The 15,678-nt window shown below is 38.0% G+C and overlaps 1 protein-coding gene across 6 annotated transcripts in view; it reads right to left on the reverse strand.

Annotated features, from left to right (window-relative positions):
• PTPRO (protein tyrosine phosphatase receptor type O) overlaps positions 1–15,678 on the reverse strand; it is a 202,860-nt gene that overhangs the window by 39,364 nt on the left and 147,818 nt on the right. For all 6 annotated transcript variants that reach the window (XM_068659915.1, XM_068659884.1, XM_068659875.1 and 3 more), the window contains 6 exons: positions 14,697–15,143; positions 13,561–13,722; positions 10,731–10,930; positions 8,233–8,353; positions 5,689–5,882; positions 3,247–3,358 (listed from right to left, as the gene is read on the reverse strand). In XM_068659915.1, the coding sequence (XP_068516016.1) occupies positions 3,247–3,358; positions 5,689–5,882; positions 8,233–8,353; positions 10,731–10,930; positions 13,561–13,722; positions 14,697–15,143 (1,236 nt within the window). The remainder of the gene's footprint in view (positions 1–3,246; positions 3,359–5,688; positions 5,883–8,232; positions 8,354–10,730; positions 10,931–13,560; positions 13,723–14,696; positions 15,144–15,678) is intronic.

Genomic DNA, 15,678 nt, shown 5'->3' on the forward strand with positions numbered 1-15,678 from the left:
TCCAGGTACTGTGGTTCAGTAGGGCTCCTGCCTAGCTATAGGCTGCACGTGAGCAGTGTGATTCTGCACTAGGGAAATGGTTTGTCTGCCCTGAGCTTGCTGCAAGGTGTGGTCCCAAACTCCCAGGTGATCCTTCTGCTGTGTTTTAAAAATCAGGCTTATGTTCCAGGTACAGAGGTTAGCTTCCCAGCAATACACAGAAGAACTGACAGATGGTGTACTGTCAAGAAGATCACAAAACCTGCTATTTAGTATTTTAAAGTTTAGTTTTGGCCTTTTTTTTTTTTTCTTTTTTAAATTCTTGGCAACCTTCTCAGGCTGTGCAGGAGAGGTAGTGTTATTCGGAACAATGCAGAAAGGGGACCAAGTGCTCCATAAAAACATCTGCTTGCTCCCACTCTGGAAAGAAACAGGCTGAGGGCGATAAAGAACTTTGCAGTCTCCTCACAACTTGAAACAGTGTAAAAGTGCATCTACTGGGAATAAACATTTCAAATTTGCAGACATGAAAGATTGGTGTGTCTCTGTCTGGCAAGTTAGCCTGACAGTAGTCCCAGAACAAAAATGAAAAGTATTCAACTAATAAGGTAATCAGAGGGCAGGAGGGCATTTAATGCTCACATTCAAGGGTGACTGCATATAGATAAGCCCTTCTAATTTGGTCATTCTGGATTTATCTATCAGGATTCTTCCCTTAAAATCTGGCTCACTGGTATTCAACACTTTCATCAATACTCTAAAAGTAAAAGCACAGCTGATAAACCACACAAGTAGCACAGCAACTGGCAGAGTAGACAATCTGGACAGGGCTGTGGTTTGAATTGTTGTCCCCTACACTGGGCCTGTTCAAACAAAACATATTTGAGACTGCCAGGTGCAAAGTCAAATATTTAGGAAAAAGGAACGCAGGCAGCAATTCTTGAACGGTATGTTCTGGAAAGTAGCTACCCTAGGAAGGATTTAGAAGGGACAAAATAGAAGCAAATCACATAGACCTCCAGTGTGAAGCCATAGAAAATGCAATCACTGAGATGCACAAACAGGAGAGCATTGAATAGAGAGCTGATTTTGCCTTTCTGGGACTGTTCAGCAGGCTGGTACTACAATTTTAGGTGCAGGTTTTCATGTACTTTGGTAAAGACAGTAAAAATTAGCAAGGCAGAGTTGGGGGAAAAAAAAGCAGCATGAGAAAATATCTTACTGAGAGAGCACCTGAAGAGCTCAATGGATGCAATTTATCAACAGAAAAGAGTGAAGCTAAATTCAGTGCAAAGGTTTAAAAAAAAAAAAAAAAAAAAAGAAGATTTGTGGCTCTTCAGTCAATAAGCGAAAAGTGTAAAAAGAATCATAGACTAGATATTAAAAATAGGAAAATTCAGATAAGCAGCAAAAGATAAACCTTTGATAATAAGAGAAATTAAATACAACTTTCCAGGGGATTGGTGGCCTCTCCCCCTCTGGATGTTTTCACTGTAAGACTGGATGATTTTTCTTAAAATGGGGTTTTGCTAATCACAAATTGATTATATTATCTAGTATCTTCATCCATTTCTGATTTTGTCTATGTCTGCAAGGTAAGAAACTGATACATTTTTCATCTGATAGCAGTTGAAGTCCTTTCCCCATACAGAGATACAAAATAAACCTGATGAATCCTTGTATTTTAGAATAACCTTCATCTTCCTAAGTTTTGCTGCAGGTTTCTAAAGATACGACAAAGTGTGAGGGCCCCACTGGAACATTTCCACTGTAAAATGCTGAACCTGGTACCCAAATCAGTTGGAAAAGACTTTTCTCCCTGCATACAGCAGCCAGCCATCTGGAAAATTACTTCCTTAGAGTGAAACAGAAAAGATGACTGATGCCAAAGGACACTGCATGTCACTGAAGACTTGTCACGGGGCCCTAGTGGGTGCTGTGAGTATCTGATAGAGCAAGCACCAGGATTTGCCCCAGTATAGCTTGGGATCAGATATCTCAGAATGGGTGGTTTCAGCTGACTTCATGGGAGCTAGGAGTCAACCAACACAGTGATCATTTTTCCTTCATGGTTCTGTCAGGCACAGGAACTATATTAATCATCAATACAAAGGGGTTGTATTCATTCCCTTCCTCAGTTACATCCTCTGAGACTTTCACTAAACAGAAAATCTGTGTCTAGGCTAGTATCTGTTTAGGAGGGAGTGGCTGGAAGTCATAGCCTGATTTCCCTCATAATGTGGTTTCCAGAGTTGGAAAAGAAAAATGAGTCATATTTATTTCCTCTCATAGCACATCTGAATTATTTACTGCTTTCAATCAGCTGTACTTCTGCAAGGTGAGCTACATGGTGGTAAATGCAAAACGGTTCAATAGGGAACCTTGACTTAAGCAGCCTGGATGCTAGAAACACTTGGCAATGAGCTCACAGGAGGTCTTAGATTAGCCAGAGAGGAAATGGCATTCATTTTACCATATGAAGAAGACCTGAGCCCAAACTGTCTGACAGAAGACGGGGAGTGTGCTAAATGCAAAACTGATCCCAGCTGGGAGAGGGCTATCAGTGGGGTTGTATCAGTTTGCTGCAGCTGAGAATCTATATTGTGGACGATAAAGATGGCCAGCACCACAGCTTCACAATACCAACAAACCAAGCACAGGTGTGATGCCTTGGTCACAGAAGCACCCTTCTCTCCTCATGGTGTACAAACAAAATGCACCCAGCAGGAAGGGCAAGATTGGAGCACAAGAAAAACGTGCTGCCAAACATACTACCTGCCTCGATCTGCGTTAAGGGCACAGAACTCTGTTCCTTGTTAGCTAAGGTGCCACAGTCATGGTCTGATCTGTGGATTACTGGGAGGGGAAAAGGAGAGAAAAACATTTGGAAACAGTGTAAATATAAGGACTTTTTTTCACAGTATGAGCAAACCTCCGAATTCACGTTATTTATCTATAAACTTCTCAGTAGGTAAAACATACAGTGTCATAGAAGACAAGCAGGATCACTGGCTCTCTCTGGAGCCATGCCTTCAGCTGATAGAAGACTGGAACAGAGCAATTAAACACTGCTTTGCACAGGAAAATTATATATACTGAAGCAGTCATCAGAGCTTTCCTTAAAACACACACAAGAACAACCTCCCCTTAGCTATTAAATACCCTAACGTGCAAGTATCTGCTGGTGAAACATAGCATCCAGGTTAGATTTTCTCAGCAGTCTTGCTCCAGGCATCATTTCCACAGTGTTTTCAGAGGGATGCTTACCTGTAATGAAGCTGATGGTGGAGCTGTCACAGCAGCTCAGCTCTGGGTCCCCCCAGGTCACCATGGTGACCCGGAAGTTATAATACCAAGCAGGCAACAGGTTAGCTATTCTCTGCAGAGCGAGAAAAGACAAAGAGCAGCTCAGCAGAAAATTCACCAGCACGAGACAAGACTTATAAAATGAGACAATGTTTATAAACCTAGTGCCCGCGCATGGCACCATTTTACTAAGGCTTTTTCTTGCTCCAGTGGTAACCTCTGTATTGTGGCATTTGGATTTATTCAAAAATCTGTGCAGTGAGACTGAACATGGTTGTTATAGCACTGCTGCTTATCCATGGGCACATGGTCACAGGTCTACTCACCATGGGAAACTCCCACTGAAATTCTGCTTTTTTGATTAAATGGACTTTCAAGGCAAACCAGAAACAATGTTTTTTTGACTCAGATGTCATCACTTCATAGGACTTTTTTTTTTCTTTTCAATTTTTTGAGATGTATTTAATATTGTATTATCATTTATTATAAATGAAATATGAAATATAAATGAGTTATAAATGAGACATAAATTATATATATAAATAAAAATGAGATATAAATGAAGTATAAAATACATTGTATTTTATATTGCAATATCATTTGTGTTATTTAAGTTAAAATTCAAATACTTCCAATGCCAGCACAAAAAAATATTTAAATGAAAATCCTAATAATATTTTGTAATTCAAAATAAAAGCAACTAAGAAATAAGAACAAAAAAAATTCAGCAAGTTAGAAACTGCTTTTTTCACAAATCTCTGCTGTTTGCAGTGGTATTTTTCAGATGCTACAAGGCAACCCACATACAGGGTTTGATGCTTATTCTCTTTATGATTTTTAGAAACAATTATATCCAACTAACACTGGGACCTTGAAGCTGCTTGGTATTCTTTTGACATGCTCCTGATGTAATATGGGCAATACCAACATTGTTTTGATAACATTAAAATAATCTTCAGAGTAAAAAATGAATGAAGCAACTAAATGGACTGAAAAGCTGTTTCAGTTCCAACACTTCTGACCAAGTGATAACCCCTTCAGGAAACTGTTTTTTATCTAAGCTGTGAGCTTGATTTTTGATCCCCCTATCTCCTTGCTGGGCTTGGCACTGTTGCTTCAGATTCTACTATCAGAGATATCAAATGACTTAAATGACTTACTGACCGTATGGAAAAATGTGGGATGGGTGGGATTCTTGAGCACTGCTAGTGAACCCAAGTAAAAGTTCAGCGATACCTACTTATATGTTAAATGCCATAACACAAGGGGAAGATCCTCCTTCTCTAATTCATGGTAACTCTTTAAAAAAATTCAAAGGAGTTGAAAAGGAAGCCAACTTCCCTTAGCTTTCATGAACAGGATTTGCAATGGTAATGGGCAACATCATGTCATTTTCTAATGAACCACATTTACTCTGGAAGATGGTATTATTTCGAAGATGACTTGGATCACTCAGGTATTAATCTAATTGTGCTGCGTCATGATTACAAGATATTAATTACTCCTTTGGTAAGTTATTTTTGTTTTTAATTTCCTTGGAGATTTATGTGCTAGATTTACACTCACGTACCTAATTACTGTTAAGCTGCTGTAGCTGAAATTACTACACAAATAGTATTATGCAAATGAATTATGGTAAATCACTATGGCTCTTACAAGCAGCAAAAGTTATTGCTATCCTTTTTGCATACTCATAACAACTAATTTCAGCTGAAACTGCTCACTATCTTGTGCAATGGCAAAGTCTGAATAAAACCCATTCACTTTCTCTAGAAAAATATGGAAAGTAAGATGAATATTTTTTATGGAATTTCTGTTGAATACTCAATCTTGCAAATCTTGCAAAGATTTTGTTCTAGGAAATGATCTGTGCCTAGGTGAAAAGCTGGTGTATGTCTTTCCATCTTCAAAAATATGAAGGCTATTTTCACAAGAGCATCTCTGCAGCTATGCACTCCAGATGGCTCACTGCAAGTTCAGCTTGCAAGCTCCAAATCCATATTATCAATATTAATTATACAGATAAGGCTTTGGACTACTCCCTCTGAGGAGATGCTGGAATTGGTTAAAGCCTTGAGTGACAAACTGACCCACAAACTGAAGCTGCCTCTGGAATTGCTGAACATGCCCATTTGTCAACAGAAGACAGGCTCATCTTCTACCTCCTTGTTCTGCTTAACTTTTAGCATCATTCAGCTGCATTCCCCTTCTAGTAAAAGTAAATGCCTCTACCATCCTGGACATTTTCTCTACTTCGCCTGGAACTTTCCAGTTTAGTTTAAAACTTTCCAGTTTTAAAGGCATGCATATGTATTCATGGGGGAAAGGCTGGACAAGGAAAAACCCCAGTGTGCCAGCATCACATATATATGGGAAAGCAATAGTCAGTAATGTTCACTTTACCACGGAGGCAGTAAGGGAGATGGTTGCTGCAATTTCATAGTAGGTTGTCCACTCAGAGGTCATCGTTGATGGGTTGAAGTAAAACATTTCTACAACATATTTCCTGAACACGCCAAGAAAAGGTCTGTTCCAGCTCAAAACTACAGCAGTAGGTCCCAAAGGGTAAAGTGTCAGATCCTTTATTCCAGTGGGCACTACAAACCAGAAATTGTGGTTAGTAATGTTTTGGTTTTTTTTTGTTATTAACTACACTTAAAAAAAAAATCTTTCATTAACCGAGTTCTGTCTGTTTCTGATTTGTTCCTGATTTGAATTCCTAACATCTTCCTTGTTTCTTATGTCTACTTTTTCCAAAATGACTAGAGGCTTCCATTGACTTTGAAAATCAGGCTGTTTAGGAGATATTTCAGGTTGAATTCTCAAAAACAAAAACATCAAAAGCCACAATACTTTGGAAGATAAAGGCCACAAGAAGAAAACAGTTTTTATGTCTATCCTTCCTTCCCTGGGGAACCTAGAGGTGCTGTCATGAATTGCTATTCTTGCCTCACAGATGATGAAACTGGGAAAGAGAAGTCAAACGATTTGAAATATGTCACGTAAGGGTCAAGTTCTGCAACCCTTACTTGTCTAGAAAGCAATCATTTTTCATGACTTCAGTGAGGCTACTTAAGTACTTTGCTAGCTTTTGCAGGGGTTGCAGAGCCCCAACTACTGCATGTAGGGTCAAAGTCAAGAACACCCGAATTACTTCAGCCCATGTTGGCATGTGATTGCATTTCCTTTCAAAAATCGGTTGCCATTTACTTGACCTTTGTTTTCCTTTCTATAATGTGCTAATACCCACTGAGTGAAAGTGAAGGTTATGATAAATACATACAGAACTGAATACTTTTTAAAGTGCATTTTACAGTATTTCCACATCATTGATCATTAACCATCACTGATAATTTCACACAACAGTTTGTTTTGCGTTTCTACTATTTTAATATCAAATTCAATATCCTGTAATGAAATGAAAACTCATACAACTGTTGTTTTACTTCAGAAAATGTCCTCTTTATAATTAGAAACCTATGACACACTTTATTTAGAAAATAATTGCCATTTCTAGTTGAATAAGAACTGTTCACGATTGTGATGAGAAAGAGAAGTGGAGAAAATGAGGAAACTTATTTATTTTGGGAATATATGATTTCACTTTCCCAAATGAAAATAGAAATTTACAGATTTCTGAAGAAAATACAGGGAGAAATAAAATCCAAAGTTTTTCTAAAAATTGTTCAATGGTACAGTTTTTAATAATAAGGTTATATATTTACTAACTTACCTTTTTTGTTTGTTTGTTTTATTTACTGAACTATATCATATTATCTTTTCAAATTTTTATTTGGACCTAGCTTATGTAAATACTTGAACAGATTGCCTAGAACGAAAACTCTCTCACCATATTTACTAGTCCACATATCTACTTTTAATTACTGAATTCACATCTTAACAGGTTAACAGTTTTTTTTTTGTTTTTTTTTTCCTTTTTCTTTTTTTTCCTGTTTTGCTTTCTTCCCCTCATCACAGAGAAGCAGAGTGACAAATACTGAAGATCTCTAATTTTCAGCCACCTGCTCTCCCACAAGGCAAACCATTTGTCAAAAGGAGGAGCTGGGAGGCTAAGGTTAAATATTTCTCTGTAAATGTAATTCTATACTCTGGGTCTCTTTCTCTTTGCCCCTTTCTCATTACATTTTGTTAAAGTGATAACCTTAACAAAATAAATGACACTGCAGCTAAAAGATACTAAACCCTATTCTAAGTCACTCTTTAGTTAGGATCTTGGTGGAATCTTGAATTACAGGCGCAGGGGGAGAAGTTCTGCAGGTAGGTCATGAAACCACATTCTTGAAAATGTCACTCTCATTCTTAGAGGGTTCTTTTTATCTTCAAATCTCAAAGCAGAGAACACTGAGATCCACGGCTTAACTCAAAAAAATCGGGTTTGGTGATGGTCATAGTACTGGAGAAGATAATCCAGTTCTCTTGACTTTTAGCACCATGGCCTTCAGACTGGATCACACTACATTCTCCATAAAGTACATTTGCTACAAATGTCTTAAGAGCAATCTCATACATTTCATGAGACAGTAGGAGTGATTCCCCTCAAGAAGGGGACACTTCTCAACTGGTCACAGACTACCTGCAGCTTAGGCTGGCCACACCTAAGTGAGATGGTTCCCAGCCTAAATGACAGAGCACAAGCTCTGTGGCCAAAAGTGAAGAGAGTTCCTTACATAGGGCCCTGTGTATGTGAATCCATAATTGTTCTCTAGTTAGGTTTTGTAATAATCTATTGTCAAAATACGAAATACCCGTCTCTCACCAAAGGAGCTTTTTCCCACCTTGTTAATGAGCTAGACAACACAAGAAAAACAAATACTCTCAATAAGAGTTCATTACACTTGAAATAACCAATGTGACAATTTCATCTGGAAAAGGAAAAGGAAAAGGAAAAAGGAAGAAAAAAAAAACAACAGTAAATACAGGACTTACCAATAGAAAATGTAACAGGATCAGAAGGTGGTCCAACCAATGGTCCTTTCCGTAAGTAAACCACAACTTGGTACTGGGCACCAGGAACAAGATTCTCAATGAGGCTGTTGCTTGAATTCACCTAGTAGTGTGGGAACATATCAGATGTGAAGTATTTACTTGGTCAGTTAAAAGAATATTGAGGCTGTAGTTGAACTGCTTCAGTTAACTGAAGTCATGATGTGCCAGCGGCTAAAACCCTATTCAGATAAGCCCAAAATGGCAAAACTGACAGTGGTCAGGACTGGATTTACAAACAATCTGGCTCAGAGAATCACACTCACATTGCTGTATAAGGTCAGCTGTGACACTGCAGAGCCACTTGAACCACTCGCTCCTAGTGCCAAGGCTTATTGAAATATTCAGGCTGTATTATCCATATACAGGTGATACTACCCAGGCTAGAGTATTTAGACAGTGTATTTTCAATAAAAGCCTAAGGTTTTTCATCAGACATCTGATTCATCTGCAGCTATGTGAACAGGCAGTATTATGGGAAATCTGTCTTCTGAATGCAAGTGTTAAATGACTGAATGCTGAAATCAGAGAGAAATTACTCTCTTTTGCCTCTTTTGCACAGCACTACAAAAACTGATGAAGAGACCTTCTGATTTTTCTTTTCTGTTTGAAACACTGGCATTCAAACTGCTGCTGTGGCACCCCAGGTATTGGCCAGACCTAGAGTAAGAGTACCTAACCAGGTGATCCCTGGTCTGATACAGTATGACAACTCTTCTGAAGAGACAGATAGGAGCTTTGAGGAAGAGACGTCATGCACTTCTTCTAGAACTGCAGGCTGATATTTCCAACTAATATTTTCTCTGCAACATTTCCACAATCTGTATCACAGTCACATTTGATTTACCGTGATGCACATAAATACATCAGTGTAAGCACAGGTTTAGTGAAGAATGGAATTTGTCTTTAACAGCTGCTTTCAAGAGCTAATCACTTAATTTATGCATAATTGTAGAAACAAATAGAACTCTGCACTGAATTTTGCCCCTTTTCAGCTTGTCAAGGAGAATTCAAACCAACAGCTGTTAATAGTATATCCCAAGTATAATAATCTGATAAAATTGATAAAATTTGATTAGAGGAAGTATGAATATCTGTAGTGATAAAAAGAAACAAATAACTGTACATAGACCTTTCACCTACTTTCAGTGAACACATTTACTTTTACAGATATCTTGTTTATCTGCAGATTGGCTCTAGGTGTTTGCATTTGAGTTTGTAGATGAATTCTGTAGTATTTACTTTAATCATATATGTACATACTTGCTATCCATGGCTTATAATCATCTATTGTATTGTTTTGCTTCCTGATTAGATGAATGCATTTTTAATAAATGGAAGGAATATAACTCAAGGAGATTACAAACTGGTTTTGAGAAACAATTCTCAGATTGTCTTCAAAAGACACTTCCCAATGTGCGAGTGCATGGCTATTCTTAAAATAAAACAACATATTTTGACAAAGATCCGTATAAAAATAGATTTTTAAAGGATGCAGAACTTTCTGTACTAAGTAATTTATCAGGCTAATTGCAAAGGTGGGTATTCACAGGGAGCACTGGCTCTACTCTTCCATTCCCATGGGTGTGTTGAGGGTGCAGTACATGGCAACGCTGCAGCCGTTTTCGGGCTCATCAGTCACACATGCTTAGGGAGTTAGAAGTTGTCGCACTGCTCAGTAAAGCAACTTGTCAGCATCATGGGAAGGAAAGAGATGTGGACTGAAACCTCTTTCTAATTGAAGCCATGTGGCACTGATCTATCAGAATGATATGATCTGACCTGGGGTTGCACTCACCATGGGTTCCAGGTAATATAAAACTGCCTTATTTTGGGTTTCAGGACTCCTGATCATCATAAACATGTCCCATATGGCAGCCCTAAAGAATTGCCCATCTAAATCACAAGTGGTCTGGATTATTATTTACTCCCCAGGTTTTAAATCTCTTTTGTGGTGAAAAGATGACTTCTGATGAACCCTAACTTCCAGAAAGTTTAGGCTCAGGTTCTGTATTCATATGTAGGAAATCTAAGAAATAATTTATGCAAGTCAAATGATAATCGTGAATGTGATAACTTTTCTTAACAAACATGGATTGTAGCATATGCCTAAGTGTTACTATGATATTGCACCATTTCTCACTGCCACCACCATGTTTCTAAGGGTATAATATAACTCAAAAGCTTGAACAAAGAATTGGACACAGCTAGTGCAGCAGAAATACAGTTTTAACACTAACATGCTTTAGTGCCTGCTGTCATTCCTGTATGCTGTGCTCTGCCCTCCACTCTGTAACTCTCTTCACTCTGCAAGACAGAGCATCTCCCACTGTGCTCTGCAGCCCTTAGCTTGATGGGGCCCTTGGCATTGTGATAACAAACAGCAGGATGATAAGCAATTTTTTCCTGTACTTGAACAGGCTCCACCCTTTGCCTCTTACCTCTGTGCAGTAATGTTTTTCAAGCCTTTGACTTTCCTTTTGCTTCTGACATGTCAGGGAGACCACAGACACAATTGTGCTGTTGCCACCACTCTCTTGTGAGGCTGTCCAGGATGTCAGGGCAGTAGTGGAGCTGAGCACCGTCACTGTCACGTGCTGGGGCTTTTCTGTGAGCTCTTCTATCCATTCACCTGTGGGGCCTGGGACATGCCAAAAAGCATGTGTGAGCAAGCCACTCTACACTTTTAAGGCACTCATGTTAAAATATCTTTCTTTCACAAGATTACTTACTACTAGGGATGAGGCTGGACTGGTGGCTGTCCACAAAACAAAGATGGGAAACAGCCTGCAGTCACTGCCATTGCGCTTGTAGCAGAGCAGGAGATGACAAGAGAAACATAAGCATTTTGAAAATTTGATTACAGTATTCTCTGTTGCTTACTAGAAACCACCCAGCATTATCAGTTGTGCTCCAATTAAATATTTTAAAACCAGTGATATCCAAGATCCATGACAAATAAGGATAAGCACAATTCCCCCCCCCCACCCCCCTTCTACATGCATTAAAATACCCAAGTGCACCATGTCCCTGAAGTGTGAAAATTGAGTTCACAGAGGTTACCATAATGAAAAACCTCATTCTCCATCAGGCTATTTGAAGCACTTGTTTAAATATATATATATATATATATATAAAATAGCAATTTGGAAAATAACTTTAGCTAGACTTGGTCAAATTTCATGACAATTTTGAGCTTTTCTTTTCAGTTTTAAGTGGCACTTTTGACAGCTCTCTCCTTGACATTCTTCTTTTCCTCCACACAATTCTAATAGTACTTCAAGTTTATTGAGAAAATAAAACAAATGCCAGAGCAAGAATTTTGTGCAAGATCAGCCTATAATATTTGACAATCCAGACTGCCATTTGGGTCCAACAAAAATGTTGAGTAACACGAGCCAGTAATTCAACAGGATGATTCACTGACTGAAAGCTACAAGGATAAGATAAGGCTGAAGCTGTGAGCAAAATTTATTCATGAGAGCAGACACACACCAACCCTGGCAAAAAGAAGAATTTGATCATTAGATTAGTCTCTGTGGATATATGTGTAGCTGTTTCTATTCAGAAATTGGTTCAACATTGCCAATAAGGGAACTAAGCTCCCTTATGTCAGGGCTCCATCCCCATCAGGGCCCAAAGATGTAGTCACCATACAAGGCTAGTAAAGAGGAACGGAAAAACAGTTTCACCTTAAGAGTACTTGTGCACATCTCAGATTCGACATACTGTCAGTAATCCATATGAAATGTACCTAAGATACTAAGGTTCTTGAGTTAGTCAGAATAAATAGGTCAACTGTCAAGAATCTTCTTGTGTGTCTAAAAGCCCACAAACCTAACAGACATACTTCATCAAAATAAATAAATATATAGCGTGAAAAACGAACATCCTTGTGTATTACATGTAACACAAAAATAGCCATTATATTCCTGTTAACAACTTTATAACCAATGAAATTCAAGTTCATCCTTAATCTAGCAATTCATATAGCTATACTTTTTGATTAACTTTTTCTCATTTTCTGAGAGGTTGCTGTCCCTAGTTGATAAACTTCATGGAGGACACATTGTATGTTGCTTAATAGAAATAAAACACACTTTTTAAGATGGAATAATATTTGGTGTTAATAGAAATGCTACATTATTTATGTATACTTGGATTTATTTGTATACGTTTATATATACATGTACTTTAATGTTTTCATATAATGAAGATGCCTACTAACTACTCCTACAGAAAATCAGAAGACAGTGAAATTACAGCACCAGAGACCCTTTCTCTCATGAGCTGCTTACATTCTTTGTCTTCCAAGCACAGTTTCTTTCAACTGTAAAGCTGTTAAAAATATAGAAGCAATAGAGGAATTCAGTTGCACGCAGTTAACTATTATGATGAATTTAAGCTTAAATAGTATTTGTAAATATTATGAGCTACTTAAATACTTAAGTATTAATTAAAAAAAATGTGATAAGTATATTTCCTTTTGATACAAGTATTTCTGTGAGCCTCAGCTACCATGTCCTGCTGCAGCATTCATGATGTGGGGGAGACACTACCCTCTTGCATGCAAAACCATGTAGTGCTGCGAGCTGTTTTCATTTTATGGGCACTCTGTAGGCTATATTTACCCCCCTTGTACTACAAGACTGTATATGTGTGTTGATTGGTATACTTGTTCAGGCTACTCATTCCCTTGTTTCTGCAAAGATGACCACAGCCTTCAGAAGGACAATAGTCTGAATTCACCTACACCTGTCTCACATGTTGATCTAATCATCAATATTGATCTTAGTTTACTAAGTACTGTATTGTGATTGTGTCTTTTACTAAATTTTCAGTTGAGAAATCCTAGAATCCTATAGGGAAATAATAAATTACTACTTTTCCTCTGAATTTAGCAGGCTGAACTATTTCATCTACCTTAATTTGCCCTGTGTGCTCTCAGAGACCATTTAATTTCAGAGTTCAGTGTTTAATTGTGCAATTCCCACACTCTCGACCTGAGAAGCCCTTCGCCTGTAACACAGTACACACAGCCTCCAGGAGTAAGGTAGTTAAATATTTTCAAGAATCTCTACAACCGCTGATTTAATTCTGTGAAATAAATCCTCTCTTTAGAAGATGTAAAAGGAGACTCTGTTTTGGAAGAGGCTGGACTTTTCTGATACTGAGGCAGATGCCACAGCTGCTACAGTGTGTTAGTGGTCAAACTCCCTGTGCATTAATATTATATTGGTCTGGGAGATAAAGATTAATTGAGATACTTACTGATGTAAAAGCTGAGTGTTTTTGGTGATTGACTTTCCCGAACTTCACAAGAGCCAGAGGAGCTAAACGTTGTTACAGACAACTTATATTTTCCGGGTTCTTTCAGTTCAGCAACAAATTTGTGAGTGTCCTCACTTACTGTCAGAAATTCTGTGGAGTTCTCTAAATCAAGGGGGAAAAATAGCATGGATTAACTGAAATTTGAGAGGTCCCAGCTACTGAGAAAATGATTTATATCAGTTTCTGCTGTGGGATCAAAAGGTATCTGAAAGGACTGGATTTATTTAGGTATTTTTATTTCTTGTCATCAGCACAATAGTAATTAATGACCAAGGTTGCAGTTTAAGTGTACAGGAATGATAAGACCAGACCAAAATTTAATTCAATAGTAGGGATGATAAAATAGGGTTGCCGTGTCTGTGCAAGTGAAAAGAAGCTTACAGTTTTCTGTCTATTGCCTTCTTATTCTGCCAAAAAAAAAAAAAAAATGTATTAGCCCTAAGTGTGGGGAATCTTAAGAAAACTGCTTGTCAGGAAAAAAAATTCATTTGGAGAAAACAGATTATAAAAACAGGAAATCTTTAAGTTACACAGCTATTCTATTGTAGCTCCACCACTTGAAAAGTCTCTCCATTCTCCACCACAGCTTCTTTGTGGTCTAAGGAATATGTTCAGTTGCTGTCCCCTGAGACAACTGTTAATCTGACTGTAGAATGAATTTTCTCTATTCTCCTACATTCAAAGTCCCCCTGAGAACCTTTCTCAGTAGTTGACAAAGATACATGATATAATGTACCTTCTTCATCTCAAATTTCTATCAGCTTGTTTCTTTTTTCCCTAATAACAGAATGGATTTACGATAACTGCAGTGTAAACAATGCAACAACATGCACACCAGTATAAATCTTGTTTCACAAAAGAGAATTGCAAACCATGATTTACTCCTCCTCCCCTACTTTTTGAGTCCCAGTCAGAAATACACACTATTCAATACAAGAAACTTATTGAGAAACAAAAGAGATCTAATAAAGTTCTCTGAGGCACAGTACCAGGTAATTAATAATTTGTAGAAGAGACAAACCCTCCAATGGAATTATAGAAATGGGTTATGAGAAGGGTATAAGGCTATGATTTACCTTCCCTTTCAATATTGATATGGAAACCATCAAAGGCAGTTGGTGGCTTTGGTGGTAACCAAGTCAGCACCATTTGTACAGGAAGGAAAGAGGCAGGCTCTGGTGTGAGTTTTCCAGATGTGTTGACTTCATTGGCTTCATAATCACTGGGAACTGCATTGACAAACTCTTCTTCGCCCTCTGATGATTCAGCTTCATTAGGCCACCAATATGGCTGCGATGTGGCTTCATACTCAGTGCTGTTAGAGCGGTAATCTGGCCAGGCTGCAGATGTGTTCACTGCTGGAATTACAGGTGGCTCACCAGAAAAACGGCTAAGCTTTTCCTTGCCTATGATTTTTTGTGGTCCCATGAATGGTTCTTCAGGAAAATTCCCACTATGCTCTTCCCAGTTGTTTCTGTTGATTGGCACAATCTGAACAGAAATGTTTCGAGGTGGGTAAGGAACTAAAAGAGAAGCAAGGGTTAATCTTTTAATAGGTATGTTCTGTGTATCTTAATGATATGTTAATTCCCTAGGGAAATATTGTTTGCAGAAAACCATTGTATCTAGGAATATTTTGAAATTACCTATTCTTATTAAGACTCTTACTTCTCTTATGGAAATTTATACCAGAAAGGACTCTGGTGGAATTGTGCTTAGTGTAAATTCATAGAAAAAATCAGTACTTTTTATAACAGGATGTAGAATACACATGAAGTCACAGTAAATCAGACTTCAGTGCTACTACTGCAGCAATACTACTTAAGCGTGAATTTGAAAGTGTGGATTTTCATGTATTACGTCTTCTGCAATCTTCTGATCATGGGAAAATACCTCTGCAGAAATGAATTGAAAAGCACCTGCACAACTACCATATGGCATAGCTCGTATTTCAAAAGTATGACCTTCATGTCGCCATAGGGCTTTTCATATGCATTTAGCAGCCACCTTTTCACAAGTATTAAAGATCAGTTTAAATTTTAATATTTGTGAAAGCTT

This window comes from Anas acuta, chromosome 1 (assembly GCF_963932015.1).
Source record: "Anas acuta chromosome 1, bAnaAcu1.1, whole genome shotgun sequence".
Taxonomy (NCBI): Eukaryota; Metazoa; Chordata; class Aves; order Anseriformes; family Anatidae; genus Anas; species Anas acuta.